This window comes from Hippocampus zosterae, chromosome 2 (assembly GCF_025434085.1).
Source record: "Hippocampus zosterae strain Florida chromosome 2, ASM2543408v3, whole genome shotgun sequence".
Taxonomy (NCBI): domain Eukaryota; kingdom Metazoa; phylum Chordata; class Actinopteri; order Syngnathiformes; family Syngnathidae; genus Hippocampus; species Hippocampus zosterae.
The window spans coordinates 28,055,320-28,075,158 of record NC_067452.1 but is presented as its reverse complement, the minus strand read 5'-3'; the positions used below and the strand labels follow the sequence as shown (position 1 = coordinate 28,075,158).

At 42.1% G+C, this 19,839-nt stretch overlaps 1 protein-coding gene across 1 annotated transcript; it reads left to right on the top strand.

The window, feature by feature from the left end:
• Nucleotides 1-503: 503 nt before the first annotated feature.
• Nucleotides 504-7,396, top strand: sox18 (SRY-box transcription factor 18). Its single transcript, XM_052059481.1, has 2 exons — nucleotides 504-1,328; nucleotides 3,426-7,396. Exons 1-2 carry the CDS (start codon nucleotides 956-958, stop codon nucleotides 4,643-4,645), a joined length of 1,593 nt encoding a protein of 530 aa, XP_051915441.1. The 5' UTR covers nucleotides 504-955; the 3' UTR covers nucleotides 4,646-7,396.
• Nucleotides 7,397-19,839: the final 12,443 nt, after the last annotated feature.

The window sequence follows — 19,839 nt, the reverse complement described above, 5'->3', positions numbered from 1 at the left end:
TCTAATTTTTGTGTGTGTCTTGAATGTGTGTACTGAAGTGTGTGAGACACGGTCAATTCTCGTTTGGGCACAAACAATGGAACCTCTCTGATTACATCTTCCCTGTACAGCGGGCAGGGTGTGGGTAAATGTGTGTGTGAATATGCGCATGCGTGGTGTGTGTGTGAGTGTGTGTGTGTGTGTGTGTGTGTGTGTGTGTGTGTGTGTGTGTGTGTGTGTGTGTGTGTGTGTGTGTGTGTGCGTGTGTGTGTGAGGGATGGAGAAAAGCAGGGCGTGGGTTGGGGGGTGCTCAGAAGAAAGGGGGTGTACTGGTGGTCCTAAAAACTTTGCCTCCCCCTCTTTTCCTCCTCTGTGACCATCAGTTTCCTCACTCACTCACTCACTCACTCACTCACACACACACACACACACACACACACACACACACACACACACGCATACAGGTTCCCTCCCCTCACTGTTTCCTAGCATCTCATTGGTTAAATTCACATCTATGAGTGCGTGTCATTGGCCTTGAGTGTGTGTGTGTGTGCGCGCGCTCCTCTGCGAATACACATATGCATATATAAAAATATGCTCAGCGTGGGTCGGTGAACTCTGGCCACAAGTTCCCAAAGTTCCGAGCGGGAAGGACAGATGCGAGCCAGTGAGTCAGACGGCTCAGAACCAGCAAACCAGTCGCTCCAAAACGAAGGCAGTAGGAAAAGCAGAGACTTGGTGGAATATCTTCTGAGGAATATTTTGGTTTCTGTCCCATTGTCCCGCCCCTGTCGGATCTCCATGTTTGTACTCGGGATCTGTGGTCCAAATCCATCACACGCTCCCGATCCATCTCCCCTTCATCTGAAAGCGTGTGTGCTTTTCCCTGAAACTTTGCAACCCAACAAACTGAGACAGACCTTTGCAGTATTCCACTTGGACTAAAATCAAAGTAGTCAGCAAGAGCAGTTCTGGAATGAATTTAACTGAGCCCAGCTTGTCTCGGGGGGCTCTGCTGCATCCCGGCCAGGTGTCTCTCGTGAGTCCGACGTGGGCCTCAAGGACCCCAAGTCCTGCTTCTGATCTTGAAATGGGGTTTGAGCAGAACATCTCAGGAGACTGCAGCTCTCCCAGTGACCACGCCAGGAGAGCAGAGCCCAGGGGGCTCGCCACAGAAGGGGGCCTGAGTCCAGATCTGGCGGGAGGCTCGGGCAATGGCAAGGGTTTGGGGGGCGAGCAGAGGATCCGTAGGCCCATGAATGCCTTCATGGTATGGGCAAAAGATGAGAGGAAGCGACTCGCCTTGCAGAACCCAGACCTTCACAACGCTGTGCTCAGCAAGATGCTCGGTAAGACAAACACCACCTCAGAAAAGTTGGGTGTAAAAGCCTTTTAAAATGTTACTAATATCGACAATTTACCACACGAGGGTACGTGACATCTTTTTCAGCAGTTTCAACACTTTTTTCTTTGCAAAACAGTAAATAGTTTTTAACTTAATTGTTCCCTACGTACTTGGAGACACTTAAGGCTGGGGTTGACTAGTCTCCTACCATCTGGTCCCATTTCATTTTATGAAGTGAAAAGTGCATTTCTGAGCGCAGTATTAAGAAACTCGGCACAGGCAACTTCATGTGTAAAATAATAAACACTTTCACACGATAACTACTTTTATGGTATATCGTATGTACTGAGTACAGTAATGCTCCATACGAAACATTATTACAGCCACGTAGTTTATTGCATTCAGTTTATTTACGTTTTCTAAATATATTCGAATTAAAAAAAAAAAACAACTAAAAATACGTTTTATGCGGTCAAAAGAGCAAATGCCCACCCTGAACTTTTGCACGAAAGTCTCCCAAGGCACATGCATGTACTTATGACTACATGCGTAATGCTGCTGTCACTTAATGGCTGTTTGCTGCATCTCAAATGATTTAGCATTTAACAAATGAAGGATACAGCAATTTCCACATTCAACTGGAAACGTGTTTCTGTCACATATATATATCTAAATCTATATATCTCTATATATATCGATAGATAGATAGATAGATAGATAGATAGATAGATAGATAGATAGATAGATAGATAGATAGATAGATAGATAGATAGATAGATAGATAGATAGATAGATAGATAGATAGATAGATAGATAGATAGATAGATAGATAGATAGATAGATAGATAGATAGATAGATAGATAGATCAGTAGAATATAAATGGGTTTAAATGACAACAATATTTATATAATCATATATAGATATACTGTATATATATATACCTTATATATATATATAGATAAATAGCTAGATAGATAGATGGATGGATAGATCGAATACAATATGTAATAATCATCTGTCATTATAAAGATTTTGTGTAGTTTCTCTATCTTGCAAAGAGCCGAAAATGTCGCAGCAGAGCACCAATTAACTTTGTGCGGCGTCCATGTGGTCATTATGTCATAAATGTCAGAGTTTAGTCACAGGCTTGATCCAAAGTGACCGCAAAACCGCTCCAAACTGGAACTCCGCTGGCGTTGGGACAGCAAATGAAATATGGTGCACTGCTGGGTGTCACCTCTGTGAGATGATGCAAGGCATTCAACGAACACATTCAATGCTGACATTTAAATGAAAGAATCCTTGCTGGCCTCATACACAACTTGAAACGATACATACTGGAGAGGTGTCTCTTTATTTGAGACACATAGAATGACAACTTTTTCCGACAACTCCAAAATAAAGTTAAAAGATGTCAGCACAAAATGTTCTTTTCTTTACTATTTTCATCTTCAAAGATAATTTACACTGATATAGATTTTTCACTTTTCAATTGGAATATGTATGTTTGCTTCAATTGCTTTACTATATTGTACTTTGTCAATTGAATTGCTTCAATTTATAGTTAAGTTGAAAAAGTTCGACTGATTCAGCAGAATTATCACATCATCCCACAGTACTTGTTATAAATCTTCAAATAAAAAATGAGTTAATTTCCCCATCATTTAGTCAGTTTCATAACGGTTGATTAGCTCGTCTACACTTTATGTGGACTTTGATGTTACGTCTAGCGCTCAAGCCGACACTTGGTGGTTGTGGTGTGGTTACTCTGTGAGGCTCAGAGCAGGTCTATTTTTTGTGAAAGTGTCAAGGAGGAAATCGGATGACAGATAGCTTGATGGCAAGAGAGCGGATGAGCAGGTCAACAAAACAGCTGATTTTGCCAAGGAGCTCACAGTTCAATCCACACTTCCCACTGAGATCCACTCTGCTTATTTTTTCTCAGCTTCTTTTTGCCGGCGTGAAATTTTCCAAAGGCCAACCACCCTCATTCCCCAAACCTTTAACTCATGTTCTGGTCTTTCACCTGAACCAAAAGCTTCTCATTCAGCATGTCAATAATACAACAAGTTTTAACTCTCTACTCTCCATGTCCATCAGGCCAGTCGTGGAAGGCATTGACTTCTACGGAAAAGCGTCCTTTTGTGGAGGAAGCAGAGCGTCTCCGCCTTCAGCACCTCCAGGATCACCCAAACTACAAGTATCGGCCTCGCCGCAAGAAGACCACAAAGAAACTCAAGCGTGTCGAACCGGGGCTCTTGCTTCACAGCTTGGCTCAGAGCCATAGCATGGGTCCTAGCATCGTCCCCGGAGAAAGTGGCTCTGGAACCTCTCCGTATGGACACGTGCCTCACCACCACCATCACCACTCCCACCACCTGCTGCCCTCTCTGGGTCACTTCAGGGACCTCCAGGCACCGGGGCACCAAGAGCTGGAGAGCTACGGCTTGCCCACCCCGGAGATGTCCCCTCTGGATGTTCTGGAAAACGGTGCGACTGAATCAGTCTTCTTCCCCCAGCATGCGCAGGAGGACGCAGGGATGGGAGGCTGGACCAGCTACCACCATCCTCACCACCATAATCCGCATTACAGCCATCACTATGGCAACCACCACAACCCTATACATGGTACGCCCGCACAGAGCCGGAGTCCAGGAATGAATGTGGGGGTGAGTGCTGGTCGGAATCCCAGAATGGCTTCGGTCGAATCAAACATGGCTTCAAGCATGAGCCCGATTCCTTCAAACGGTTCTCGGATGAACCCAGCGCAAACATCAGGCCGCCATATCACCTTGAGGAGTCCCATGAAATGCCCGCCACCTTCCCATGACTCCTTGTCCTATCCCCAGTCTTCAATCAGCCTCCATGAGACAGTTAAGCCGCACCAAGGCTCCCTTCCTATCGGCTACTACGGCCAAATGTATGGTAGCGCAGCCTCCAATTTCCCCCCGACTCACTTGGGCCAGCTTTCACCTCCTCCTGAGCCCTCCCCCAATTCCTGCTCATCTTTCCTCCCTCCTGTGCACATAGCAGACCCATCCAATTCTGACTCGGCTGCTCATCTGGGGCCGTCTTCTTCGGCTGAATTCTGGTCAGAGGTGGACAGGCATGAATTGGACCAGTACGTAAATATGGCAAGAACCCGAGAGGAGGCCTTTGGACAAGGTGGGGTTGGGTCCAAAGTTCTGGTCTGGCGCGGTAGCGGTAGCGTTAGCAGCGTTGACAGAGATGGCGGCAGCGAAGAAGGAGTCAGCCCTCTTATATCTGCTCTCTCTGATGCTAGCAGTGCCGTCTATTACAGTGCATGTATCACTGGCTAACACTTAAATTTGTGGATGGACCTGAGTGTGGTTTGGATTCATTTGAAACGTTGATGGGACGTGTTACGCTTCGACGTTGGCTCAACTCTTTGTCTTGCTTAAACCCACGTGATCCCGATTAAAACACAAAGGAACATGGATTAGAAAAAAAATGCGCCGGTTTAAAACAAAATACTGGTAAAGAAGTCACTCAGCAGTAAATACTTAAAAATGGAATGCATTCCTTGGCTACAAATGTGCTAGCTGTGTTTCGAGTTAACAGCAGAGTGGCCCAATATGTCACAACATTAGCACTTGTGAGTCAATCTCATTTTTGATCTCTTTGAATAAGGGATTTCAACCCCTGAACTTTGATAATCTAAAAGATGGACGTGTTTATACATTCATAATTCAGGTGCGGTGGTTTCAGAGGTGACAATGTCACACTGGAGAGTACCACGAATTAACTGGAAGACTTCACCGTCAAACTGGAAGACACATTTCAAGGTCAAAGTTAAATACCTTGCGGTCTTGATGAGGTTGAGATGAATGGAAGGTGCTTATTTAATGGCCGCATGAAGGCCAAACTAGGGAGAAAAGGGGGCTCATGGGAGAACTCGATCCAACCTCCATGCGCGTGTTTCCGGGAAAGCCTCGGCCACAAAGCCGGGGTGGATCACTGAGGTCTCCCACAAGCTATTCAGATGTTTTACAAGATGGCTTTACGTTTGTTCCTGAGCGAGACTTGTGATATATTTCTTATTTCCTCGCTTGGAGCCAACATGTCTTTTGGCAAATGTGACCCTTGTGCGGATTTGGAAGTCTTTCCTTTTAATCAGTAGACTTCTCAAACATGTCTCTTGTTTAGCTGTATGCAACAAAAAAGATGGAGCTTCAGGCCCCGATGCGTAGATCATGGAAACGTTCAAATTCCATGATCACAATCAGCTCTGGGATTAGGTTTTTTCCTTTTTTTTTTGGGAGTACAAGCCAGAATTGGCCACAATATGAAAGCAGTACAACAAAAACATGGAAGTACAGATGATACAAGGCCGGTGATTATTTCCATGTTTTGTTCATGGCCTGTAAACCACACTGTTAACATTGGCACTCGTTTCTCATGCTAATCCATAAGGTAAAATTAGTAGGGCGTGCATGCAACATTATATTCCAGCGTGAGCCACATTTCGCTGTCTGGCTTCACATCATATCATTCAAAGAGGAGAATGTGACGTCTAAAGCTCCCCATTTTTAATGGTTGTTTTGATAGCATGTGCGACATTTGGAATGCCCGATTTGATGTAGACGTTAACCGTGCATAATACTTATTATCGAGTTGATGCGCGATTCTGTGAAGGGGAAATTGAAGTATGAAATGTTCTCTTTGCACTGGGTTTAATATGTTTGCTGTATAGAATTTGAAATCAAAACGTCCTTACTTTTAAAAGGGCTGACTTTTTTTTTGTTGTTTTATTTTATATAAAGAGTTGAGGATTTATTTGCTTTATTTACCTTGGTCGAGCTACGTCTCTAAGCTGTGATGATTAAAAAAAAATCTTATCTCCACACATGATCAGTGCATTTGAATGGAAATTGCAGGATATTCTCAACATTTCATCTTCAAGATGAATATGTGAATAACTATACGTCATAGGCAAACAACATCAAATGGGCTTCATGTTGAAAAATGAGTAATTTATTTTGTCAGAAGTCCATTGCCTCTGTGTTGGTATGGACTTGTGATGCTCGGGACAGCACCGCATATGCTAATTTGCTAATGTGTATGATCTACACATTTAAATTGAATCATTTTCCTGCACCTTGACTCTCAACTGATTTGTAGCGGAATTCTCATCATTTAATGCAAACTTTATGCCAAGTTTAGCTACCAAGCAATTTGATCAATATGAACATCTCCCGCTCTTCCTCAGAAGGTGACTTTGTGTAACGTTTTTGCATTATGAATGCGACTAATTGAGAATGACCCGGCGAATCTGTTACAAGATCGACTACGATCAAAGCAAGAAAAGATTCTCCTTACAGCTAGATTAGCCGTTTTACTGCAGAGCATAACGGGAATTTGTGGTTTTGTCTGTGCTGGGAAAAATGACAAACCAACCCCCACCCCAGCCCGTTTTTATTTTTTTTTGGTAGATGTTTATACAACGTGTAGTTTTGTTGCGAGCGAGATCTTGAATGTGATCTTTCCCTACATCTGTTGTACATTAAAGCCACACACAATACATTTTTCGACATGACACAGTCGAATAATATCAAGTACGTTGTACAATATTTACCATGCGGTTCCTTTGTGGCCGAATTCATCTTTCCAAGTGTGTCCTCGGAGGGTTGAAGTTCACTTGGAGAAGCAACATTCTGAAAAAGTCCTTCTTGTTCTTCTTCGCCAGCATTTTGTTCCCACTTTAATTAGCTGTGACACACAAAGAACATCAGAGGGGCATTTCTTTGGAGTCATGCAATAACTCTGAGGCTTTTGGTAATAATTATGTGCAGTGATGTTGGGGTGGCGGGACAAAAAGGACACATAACATTTGAGGATTTGATACAAAGGACATTTTCTCAAGCGGCATAAATAAATTCTGAGAAGGATTTTTCCCACTCATTCACAATCTGTTTGGCAGGGACATTTTGTAGACGTAGTTCTTTTGTTTGTCTATTGTGTTCTTTTTGGAATATTTTGGGTGGTCTGTACATGCTTCTGTACTATTTTATGATGGAATTTGACAAAATAAACACGTAATAAACACAGCAGCCTCGTTTGGGTCTCAAAATTCTAATCATCGATGTCAATCGAGTGTTATCTTTCATTTCTTGAGGCAAAGGTGACCAGAAACCAAATGCGATCAAATCTAAGTCATTGTGTCTTCAATTTTCAATACATATGATTAGATGTATCATTCAATTGCATTATTTGTTTCTGAACGCTAGTCTAAAAATAAATGGATATCTTGTTCAAGTCCCACTAATCTAATGATGCGCCAAAACAGACCGTTTCAGGGTCACGCTCATTGTCATAAGACTTAACTATCCAAGCAAAAGTTATACATCTTAACGTGCTTGCTTTCGACGCTTAATTGAACACGCGTAATCGTGAACGCCAACATAATAACAACTTTGATATGTGGCGCTTTATTGAGCTATATCGCTTGAAATGCGACTTTATGTAGCTTCCCGTTAATAGTCACTTTTCTTTTTCTATTTCCTTCTTAAATTTGATGTTACGTTTCCTGAAAATGTTTGTTCTGAACTGAATTATACGACCTCAAAAAAAAGCTGAGGTTGTCAGTCATCTTAATTCCGGTGAAATTTTGCTCAATTGAAGCCACGTTTTTAGCTACATATGCTATCGCTTATGGATCACTGATGAGCCAGCAAATTGATCTGGTTATCAGACTTCTAAACGTTTTATTAAGAAAAATAAGACAAATGTTAAAATATGAACAATTAATCTTATAGAATTACACACATTATAATTTTAAGATGTTTGGCTCACGTACGTTTGAGAATTTAGGTGAATAGCAAGCCAACACATCCTAAATAAGCTAAATCTCAGATTTGTTACACCAAGGAACAAATGTTTCTTTTGCGTCTTGGAGATGATCCGCAGGTGCTGATTTTGAGATCACCGCGTCTCAGCCGCACAATCTTGTCAAGTGATCTTAAGAACCACTTAGGACAAGTTTCACATCCAATCTTGTGGCGTCAGATCACGAACGACCTCGAAGAAGCTGAGTTGCAAAACCGCAAGTTCTTACAGGAAACCACATCACAACACCAAGTGTCAGGGGAACTGCGGTCCTGACGCAAAAGCATCCAAATGATTTGAGGTTTTCTATGAAGAACACAAATTTCACAGTTCCCTTGATGTTTCAGGGTAAGTCATCCGATAAACCGCACTGAAGGCTGAATCTATAAGTTCACACCTTGTTCAGCTTGGATGAACAAGTCCAGGCATGATTTACTTTGTCTGGATTTGTGTTCGAAAACACATTAAATGATATATAGTGGCTATAAAAAGTCTACCCAGTTCAAATGGCAGCTTTTTGTGATGGAGGAAAAAAATGAGATCCAGATCAGTCATTTCCAAACTTTTTCCACCATTAGTGGGACCTCTAACATTAACAACTCAAGTGAAATACATAGCACAGTAAAACTTAATAACTGAGAAAAATCAACAACACTTTGAGGCGATCCGAATGGCACATGTGATGTGAAAATGTCACCATTGCCCTAACTGCAGATGCTTTCAGTGTAACTTGCTAGTTATCATGCCTTATTCATAACATTGCCCATGTTATCTTTTTGTGTTTGGCAGCACCTTTTTACGGAGCCCCTAAGGGGACATGGAAGGAAAAAAAACTTTGCGAGATTTCACAAAGTCTTCCAAAGTATTGCGAGATCTCGCAAAGTATTCCAAAGTATTTCAAGATCTCGCAAAGAATGCAAGATCTCGCAAAGTTTTTTTTTCCCTTCCATGTCCCCTTAGGGGCTCCGTACCTTTTCACTCACTAGAGGTGTCAAATTTGTTTTTACCGCTCGGCAGATTAACAGAGCGAGACCGCACACATGTAGAATCTCTCGAGCTGAAACTGCGCAGCAATAATCAAGACTCGGCACGCGCCTGGATTGGAAGTTCAGTTTATATTTAGTACGGTGAGTGAACAAGATGCGAAACAAAATGTTGTTCTTATGCGCAGCTGCAAACGGGAACATTTCCAATGATTTAAAATGAAACACCAACATCTTAAATTGCTTCGGGAAGGTCTGTCTTATCTTTGGTAACTGAACCATGCCCACAAGTAATCCTTTGAACAGTGAATTACTGTGATATAAAAACTCCAGCAATGGCATTTGTTATTGCTTAGACTTCCATTTCCTCTGAGAGCTGCATTTGTGCTGCGCTTTTTTGGTTTTGTTTTTTAAATGTTTTTCATTAGTCACTGATGGTGTATGGGTACATATGCCTAAACTCGATGCAGGCAGCGCGGGTTCAGTTCCCGCTCAGCAACAGAGTGAATATGGTTTTGTCCGTCTCTGCACGTGCCCTGTGACTGACTGTTGACCAGTCCAGGCTGTAGTCCGCCTATGGCCCAAAGTCATCTCCACTCGTAACCCCGGAGAGGATAAACCGTATAGCAAAATGAATGGATGGATGTTTTTCATTAAGGCTGTACACCATAATGACTTGTACGCACATGTTGCACAATGTTGTGTGTTTACGCAGATAAAAAGCAATGCGGTGTCATAAAAGACGTTCAAAGGGTGCGACGTCGACTTGATGAACTCATCACAGCTTTCTGTGTGGGAGGGGCCTGAATGGCTCATGTGATGGCAAACAAAATGTCCTCGACGGTATGGGAGAAATTCGACTGGAGTGGAGTTTGTATGTCCATGTGTTCGAGAGAGAGAGAGAGATGAAGGGTTAGTGACAATGTATGAGAGTTGGAGGAATTTTCCCATGTCTTTTATTTGGACATGTGGTCAAATGTATGTGTGTGTGTATGTGTGCGTGTGTGTGTGTATTCTAGAGCCAGCTTTTTCAAGGCGCCCACTGCAAAGTAGGTGATCAGGCGATGTGGGATTTCTTCAATGGAGAGGAACGTCGGGGGCTCCGATATCACTCCTTTTCTGTTAGCACTAGCTACAGTGCTAATAGATGGACATTTGTTTGATGAAGTTTGGATAGATAAAAGTCAACAATGGATTTTGAGAACTGCTGCATATAGAGGCGTCGCGAGAATTTTTGCAGTGGAGTGACCAGGGTGACACATTGTCTCATTGATGGGTGGCCACCACCACACATGGGAATTAAAACGCACGCACATATGCTTGTAACGGATTGTGCATCTGAGAAGTCATTGTTTATCATACCAGCCATAGTCAGCGCTTTATGAAATAAAATATACATATCTTGGCCCCAACATTTTTTTTGTGCATGTTTCACAAATGTGACGTTAATTTTGGACATTTCTACAGATTCCAGTTGTTTTGATCCAAATGACAGAGAATGCAATTAAAGACTAGGGGCAGCTTTAGTGCTAAATTATCCATCCATGCATTTTGTGCACTTATTCTCATTAGAATCACAGGTAAGCTAGTTTATCACTGGCACAAAAGTAAACAAGTGGATGATTCCTGATTATTTTATTAATCCCAATTATCGCTTAAGAGAACAAATGCCATGAAATAATAAAGTCCGACCATTTTCAGCCTACATGCATCCCTTCACTGGCTCCCCATTCATTTTAGAATTATTTTTAAGATCCTCCTCTTTGTTTTCAAATCTCTGAATAATCTCGCGCCACCTTACCTCTCTGAGCTCATACGCCCCTACACCCCTGCCCGGCGCCTCAGGTCTATGGACCAGTCTTTGCTAGACGTACCAAGAACTAAACTGAGGCTCAGAGGGGATCGAGCCTTTTCTGTTGCTGGTCCATCTCTCTGGAATGACCTCCCACTGAACATTCGGCAAGCCTCCTCGCTGCCCATCTTTAAAGCCCTCCTCAAAACTCACTTGTATTCTTTGGCGTTTGACTCAGCATGACTTAGATTTGCTCTTGATTTTACTGCTTGGTGCTTTCTACCGCCTTATTACTTATTACTTATTACTGATTCGTCTTACTGTTTATTGTATATGTTAAATCGCTCCATGTACAGCACTTTGTATGCAGCGATGGCTGTTTGAAAGTGCTCTATAAATACTGTTGACTTGACTTGACTTGACTTAAGGCTTTCCTTTTATTATCCTCGTTAAGAAATAACATTACCTACTTATTTCCCAACATAAATCCGCTAAGCGTTAACTCAGCATGACACATGGACCACCGTCTGAACTCTGCCTGGACTCGATGTTGTCACGAGGGCGTTCCGCTCGCCTTTTCCCTTCCTCCATCCCCCACCACTTCCTGTTTCCTGTCCTTGCAGGAAGTAGCTCTGCACTCACTTCCTGTCAGCAGAGGGAGTTTACGGGACTATGAGTAAATTTGGTTTGAGGCATGAGGTCATGGCAAATTAAAAAAAAATGTGCACACATTTATTTCAAGCATGCAAGGAAAAGTGAGAGAGAGTTGTACAACATTGTAGCCCGCTTTGTTCTTTATTCTCGTCCACTGATCTTTCACATCAAGATTCCGATATGTGTTGCTTCAAATTGGCAAAACCGGTTGGTTAAAAATGTATTGATTCATTGATATTAATTTTTATCGCAATAGGTCAATGGCCAATTTTAATCTGAGAAGGCTTTATGTGTCAGTATTTTTGATGTTGATGTCATCACTTTTTCTAGCATATCAGGTTTTTGAGATATTTTTTGTTTGTTTGTTTTTCACTTTGACCCATAAAAGCTTGTGAAATATGGCTTTTATCATGTTTAATAAGAACATTTTACCTGTTGCCGAAACAAACTATTAAAGAGGAAATGACTCACAAATATTCTTGACAGAAATCTATTCTATGCGGCCCCATTAGTCTAAACACGGCATTGTGAGTAACTGATGTCATTTTCAGTCGACAGCAATTGTGTCTCATAGCCACGCCCTGAATTGGATTAAAGATGGGTTGATTTTGCTGATTAATCCATATTCCATAAGAGTGATATTAATCAGAATGTCAAGTTTAGACTGGTAGGGCTTCAGAGAATATAATTGTCAAGAACATTTTTTACTTGACTTCCCTTATTATAATAATAATAATAATTGTTATTATTATTGTTGTTGTTTTTATGCACAATAGATGGGCCACCTCACAGTGCAGAGGTGCAGGGTTCGCCTTCCTGTGTGAAGTTTTCATGTTCTGCCCTGCGTGGGTTTTCTCCGGATACAGTACTTTGGTTTCCTCCCACATTCCAAAAAAACATGAATGGCAGGTTACTGGAAAACTCTAAATTGTCCCTGGTTGTGATTGTGAGCGCATATGGTTGTTCATCTCTGTGCGTGCCCTGCGATTGGCTGGCAACCAGTTCAGGGTGTACCCCACCTGTTGCCTGATGACAGCTGGGATAGGCTCCAGCACACCCGTGACCCTCGTGAGGATAAGCGAATAAGAAAATGGATGGATGGATGGACATTTTGTATTCAATCATTGGTGCATTAATTACAAATCAGTTCCTGAAAATGACATGAAAAATAGCCACAAATTATTATTTTCTTATTCAAACACACACATGCATGCACGCGCACACACACACACACATACACACACACAAAACATTTTGTTCTTCCTCCACTAATGATTTGGCCCATCTGTCCTGTTTGAAAATTAATGTAGTCCTTGAGCACAAGAGGTTAAGCCAGGCTTTGTCTAGACCAGTGGTTCTTAACCTTGTGAGAGGTACCGAACCCAACCACTTCATATGGTTGTTTTTTTTTAAAATTCAAGACATAAAAAAAAAACATTTATTAAAAACAGAAATTTTTCAAGACATACAGGTAAGTATAAGGTTTTTTTTTAACTATGCACAAAATAACCAGCCAGTGATGGCCAAGCGGGCGTGTCAGAACTAAATGACATGTTGAGTTGGTTATGTGACCTCCATGGCAGAGGCTCCGTCGAACCCCTGAGACCGATTCATCGAATCCCTTGGAATACAGTCTAAAAACCACGGGTCTTGATGGATGCAAAAATGTCACCTACTCTTCTGTCCATTTCTTTCCAACTTTGTGTGTAGTTTTGACAGCCTTTTTTTAAAAACTTGTTTCACATTTAACAGTTTTACCAACTCTCCGCTCATATGCCTCCTCCCCTCATTGCTTGCTCCCTTTTTGCAAGTGAGCCAAGGTGTGGGTGTCAAACTTCTGAGCTTGCCTGGTTTGGTGGCCTTGGCTCCCAACATCTCGTGGGTTGCGGGTTGAAATGCCGAACCACAAGAGGCCACTGACTAGTGGAGGCCATCTATCACCGTGGTAACAGCCAGCCGAACAGCCAGCCAGAATCTGAGTCAGCATAAAGTTTATTTTGGGTCTTGTTCAACATACAGCGAGTCAAGGGTACTTTTTTTTTTTTTTTTTTTTTTAGCAAAATACATTCGATTGTATATAATTTAAGAAATTATAAATACTTACTTTTGTCTCTTGGCACTGGAGTGCTAAAAGTTAGCTTCTATTTTTTTTTTTTTGCTTTTCTTCGACGTCGATTTATTACTGTTTGCTAAATCAGGGATTTTGCTTATTTTCAAAGAGATATTCAGCTTGAATTTCAAAAGGCAGAAAATATGTTCTTCAGCAATGTAGAAACTTCATGGCAGGGACATGTTTAACGTCTATTGCTCTGAGTGAAATGTTTCCACCTTCCAATGGACAATTCAAGTGTAAGAAAAATATTCCTTCTGACGTTTTGATTTCACGTGAGCCATTGATAAGTCTCTTTATAAAATACTAATATGCTCATAATCACGGCATTTATTTACTTTTGTTTTTCTTTTTAAAGCAAAGCTTCCAAAGGATGACTTTCAGTGTATTTTGTTTTGCCTTTGACCTCTCAGAGGGTTTACCAGTGATGTCAAGAGGTGATGATGGCCATAGAACCGGAAATGGAACTCACTGCAACAAAGCAAATAGTTTGAAGGCTCTGTGCAACATGAATAATAAAAGCCATTTAACATTTACAAACAGAAAGTAATGTTGACACAGTTAATAACAAGTAGGAAACCAGCTTCAAGCAGAGGCCTGATTTGGTCTGCGGAAGTGCCACCGTGTCAGTTTCATGTTACTTTTATTGTCTTTAATGATAGCTTTTATTCCCTTTGCGAAAAGTTCTATTCCATGCATCTAAAGGTTCTATTCTATGTAGTGAGGCATGTGGCGTTCATTTGTATTTAAATTCTGCGGTTCCTTATGTACAGGGCTGGACTGGAATGAGTAATTGGCTCTAACATTTTGACTGGCCCATGAGCATGAGACATCTAAGCACACGCATAGGCACCAGTGTGCATATGTCGGCATGCACACATATACTAGTTCCTCTCTTTTTGACCGAGAAGTAAATTTTTTTCTCATTTGATCCACCAAACGTGTTTATTCAAAACAGATACACCGTTCGAGTTTCCTTTAGGCATTATAATTAATGATGTTGTTTGGTTCAATTTACTGTCCATTTTGTAGATGGCAAAGTGGTCCTCTCCTGCTGATCTGTAGGCTGGTCTTTTGTGGGGTAAAGGAGGAATAAAAAGAATCACAAAATAATGAATCCCAAACAATGAATTAAAAATTAATTAATTGCACTGCATTTGCCTCGAAAGACGCCCGCCCACCAGGCATCTGTCCAGCCCATTTTGCATCCACCATCTCCAACTGTAATCTTGCTTGGTAGATTGATTTGGTTGTCTTTCTTTCCACTTTTTCTCTGCTAGTCTAATCAAAAACACCCCTTAATAAAAAAAAAAAAGATTTCTTAACTTGTGTGTCATGTTTTCTCTGCTCTAACCATTTGGTTTGAGACGTCCAAAAGTGGGGAAAAAAAGTAGGATAAATGTGAGTGATAACCCACTCCGGGGCATTTTTAGGAATGGAGGCTGTCTGTGATCCACAGCGTCTATTTCTAAACCCTCAACTTAAGCGTTCTTGCTATTTGCGTGTCCAAACTTTCTGTTATAGTTCAGAATATTTATCATTCTGGCTGGCTTGGTTTCCCTGAATCGACATGCGTGGGTCTAAACACTGCCTTTGCAAGCACAGCAGCGATGTGGAAATCTGTCTAAAATTAAATGGAATTTCAGCCCTTCTTTCTATATTTGTGCGCTGCTGGTTTTGTCACTATAAGAAGCCCTGACGCCACGTGGGAGGGTGTGCAGCGTGGCGACCCAGCGTGACGCCGCGGTGAATGTGCACGACTGCCAGCAGACGCAAAGAGAACGTGTGGGAAACTGAAAAAAGACCAGAAAAGGAAAAAATATCCCGGAGAGGAATCATCCTAAAAATACGCTCTTTATGTTCTTTATTGGTAAACTCAATGTCTGAACTAGGAATTGTTGCTCAAATGAACAACGGGTAAATAGCTAACAATTACAGATTTGATTAGTTACAGTTTTCAATCGTATTCATCTTTGGTTACAAGCTTAATCGGCATTCAAAATGAGGCATCATCTGTCAAAAATCCCCATTTTGTTAGTGTGAGGCTTCACCTTTCAATAAACTGGGGATGCAATTTACCTCCATATCGTTTTAGGCCCGATCTTAAACCATTTGTCCCCATTCTTGTGTTTTAACTTATTTTAAAATCAACTACCAGCTTGGTCACTACAAAATTAAACTCAATCGTGTCAGTTAGTTAGAGCTCAATAACTTCACTGGTGTTATAATTTAGACCTTAAAATAAGAAACAAGCTTCAAAGACACTGAGACAATCTCCTGGCACTCATCACAGATTCATCTAACATTACTGTCTGGCATGAAATTCTTTGCAACCTGGTTTAATTATACACTTGGTGAAAACTAACAATCATGTGGGTTCCCCACATTATCCTAATCTAACTTGCTTAAGGCTAACGTTAGGATAAATGTGACCGGTGTCACAACTGATTGTGACAGTCTTTAGCTCCACATCGCCGTCGCTTCAAGAACACGAGACACTTTGGTTGATTGTGGCTTTTCTTTTAATGGGACTCTGCAACACAGCATGGAGGGAGCAATGATGAAGTCGCATTCGGTCTCTGACATGACAATGGGACTTCCTTGTAGCTCTCCTTATAACAAAACATTGTCCATAACAAAACAAAATACACAACATGGGTCATCGTAGAGTAACAATGTGTATGTACAGAAAAGAAGAAAAAGAACACTTTCACTATTATTTACATGGTGTCACTAAACGCATCACACGCTGCAGAAACGGCTGCGCAATGAGCAATAATGGCGGCTGAGACGAAATGCGGGCTCACGCCACTAACACAAGCGGCCAAATGAAAAACGACACGAACAACTATATACAGCAGGAGTGTCAAACTAAATTTTGTCGCAGGCCACATTGGAGATACAGTTTCCCTTGGAGGGCCGTTATGAATTTTGGGAAACCATATCAATGTTTAATCACCGCCACATGTTACACATACACAGCGCACAACAAATTGATGGATGACTAGTTTCAAAATCAGAAGTCAAGAATAATGACTGTTATTGTGGATTACATGTGACAATTTGAAATTTAGTCCCAGACTTTAGCAAGCATCATGGAACTTGACATGCCTGATTTGCTTCTGCGGGCCATATAAAATGACGTGGCGGGCCAGATCTGGCCCCCGGGCCTTGATTTTGACATTTTGATATACTGTACAGTAAAACGTAAAAGAAACAAACGTTACCTGCAACACGGCATAGCGGGAGCAATGGTAAAGTCTCATTCGGTCTCAGACATGACTGTGCAACACTTTCGATCAACTCAACATGTAAAAACGTTCTCTCGACAAAACGTTAATTAAATAACAATAAAAAAGCAATGTGGACTCAGAACAAATCACGGAACTAATGAAGCACACCACACAATAGAAGAGGAAAAACAAACTGAAATATTCTTATTAAATTATAAATGAATGCAGACCATCAACGAGATGCGACTTACCAATGCTACTTCCTCATAGCATAACTGGAGTATACACAATGCTGAGTGATAAATAAATAAGTATAGGCCCTATACTTACGTACACCCTGGACGACACCACTGCACCCTTGTTGAAGAGAGAAGTGACAAAGTTCATCTTGGCATCAACCCATCCATCCATTTTCCAATCCGCTTTATCCTCACAAGGGGGTGGGGTGCTGGAGCCTATCCCAGCTGTCTTTGGGCAGTAGGCAGGGGACACCTTGAATCGGTTGCCAGCCAATCGCAGGGCACACAGAGACGAATAGCCATTCACGCTCACACTCACACCTCGGGACATCCTGCCGTGCATGTTTTTAGAATGTGTGAGGAAACCGGAATACCCAGAGAAAACCCACGCAGGCATGGGAGGTGGGGGGGGGGGGGGGGGGGGGGGGAGACATGCAAACTCCACACAGGAAGGCCGGAGCCAGAATCGAACCCGGTACCTCTGCACTGTGAGGTCGACATGTTTACCACTGGACCGGCCGGCATACAATATTCTGCAAAAAATAATCTTGACAAATAATTGAGAATGATAATCCATGTCACCAGTCTCTTTGATCATTGTGAGGAATCCAAGTACACTGGTTCACCTATTTTTTGAACCGCTACACTGCAGATGTCCACTAGTGCACAATGCCACACATACAAAAAGTGGGGCGCCATTTCTTTTGTTTGTCTCCTTTTCTCACTTTTCCCATCTTAGGTTTCCCTCTGCAAGCTATTCCCAACATATCATTGGCGGAGTCTATGTCTGTATGTGTGCGAGTGTGTGTGTGTGTGTGCATGTGTGTAGGTGTGCGTGTGTGTGCGTGTGTGTGTGTGTGTGTCTGGAGCCGTGCGATGGAGTGTGTGGTTAGCCACTGGTGTGTTCAGGGACTGAGGGGCACCTCACTCTCTCTCTCAGTTTGCTGCTGGCTCTCTCACTCTGTCATTTGGCTGCCTGTACAGGTCATGTGACCACCATGTGTAAAGGATTTAGTCCACCACAACTCATACACTGGTGCTTCACATCCAACCTTATTATTCCCATCACGTTCCAATGGAAGACCAATGCCCTCAGGTTGTATTATTTGGAATTTCACCAACATTTTGGGGGGAAATTTACACATAACTTTATAGTTGGAACGGCCATCACTCAGCGAGCCTCACGGGAGCTCAGTTCAGCAAGCATCATAGGACTGCGTGTCTTTTTGTTTTGTTTTGTTTTGCTTTGCCTTGCAAGACCAAACTTGAGACATGAGTACTGTATGGTGGCAGCGAAGTGACTCACGTCACTCCACAGGAAGCAAAGTTTAGCAGGTCCAACCATACGTCCATTATCTGGACCGCTTTATCCTCATAAGGGTCACGGCTGACATCGGGCTGTTGGGGTACACCCTGAACTGGTTGCCAGTTATTTGTAAATATTCTTTAAAAAAAAGAGTCCCCAAACTATTTATTGCCACTCCCAGATTCAAGTCACAGTCCAATCATCTTCCGAACCGCTTGATCCTCACAAGGGTCGCGGGGGGTGCTGGAGCCTATCCCAGCTGTCACCGGGCAGTCGGCGGGGGACACCCTGAATCGGTTGCCAGCCAATCGCAGGGCACACAGAGACGAACAACCAACCACACTCACACTCACACCTAGGGACAATTTTAGAGTGTTCAATCAGCCTGCCACGCATGTTTTTTGGAATGTGGGAGGAAACCGGAGCACCCGGGGATAACCCACACAGGCCCGGGGAGAACATGCAAACTCCACACAGGGAGACCGGAGCTGGAATCGAACCAGATATCTCTGCACTGCGAAGCCGACATGCTAACCACTGGACTACCGGGCCGCCTAGTCAGAGTCCAACTAAACATAAAAGAAAAACAATTACACTATATGTATTTGACACAGAGAATGAAAAACATGACACGGGCAAAGGATATTTTATTATTATTTGCATCTACTGTATGTGGTGCAGTTGTTCCCCAAGACAACAGGCAACACAAACTGCAGTTGTGTACACATGGAGACAATATAACACAGTACTCACAGGGATGTAGTCTTTATCCTTTGCAAAGATCGACTAATTATGATTCCCTAATGAGAAGCAGAAAAGAGCCCCCAATACAGTATAGCTGTATGTCTGATTTATACTGCCCCCAGGTGGCCAAGGCGCACACGCCAGAATGAGCGGCACACATGCAAAATCAGCCAAAAATTGGCTTATTTTTAATTCATTCAAATTATTTTTTTTATGAAGTGTAATATTTTGAGTGCAGGTTTCCCTATTTTAAAAAAGTTCTTTTTTGGAGGATGTCAGGGGGTCTGGGAAAACTTAAATTTCCAATAATTGGGAAAGATGGTCTGAGATACAAGAGCTTGGAGTAACAAGTGTTGTCACACAACTGATTCAACTCGTATCAAAAGGAACCACTTTTTATGCTTTTAGTAAAATTTGCATTTTGGTTTTATTGCATTAACTACTGACAAATTTTGCGAATTACTTTAGAGATAATGACAAATAGTCAAAAAGACAAAAAGGGTTTGTGTGTGTGTGTGTGTGTGTGTGTGTGTGTGTGTGTGTGTGTGTGTGTGTGTGTGTGTGTGTGTGTGTGTGTGTGTGTGTGTGTGTGTGTGTGTGCAACAGT

What these genes read in the sequence shown, in the direction of transcription:
- sox18 (XM_052059481.1), top strand. Translation starts at nt 956, where the DNA reads ATGAATTTAACTGAGCCCAGCTTGTCTCGGGGGGCTCTGCTGCATCCC. An exon ending in TGTGCTCAGCAAGATGCTCG is followed by an intron (nt 1,329 to 3,425) that starts GTAAGACAAACA and finishes CATGTCCATCAG; the next exon opens with GCCAGTCGTGGAAGGCATTG.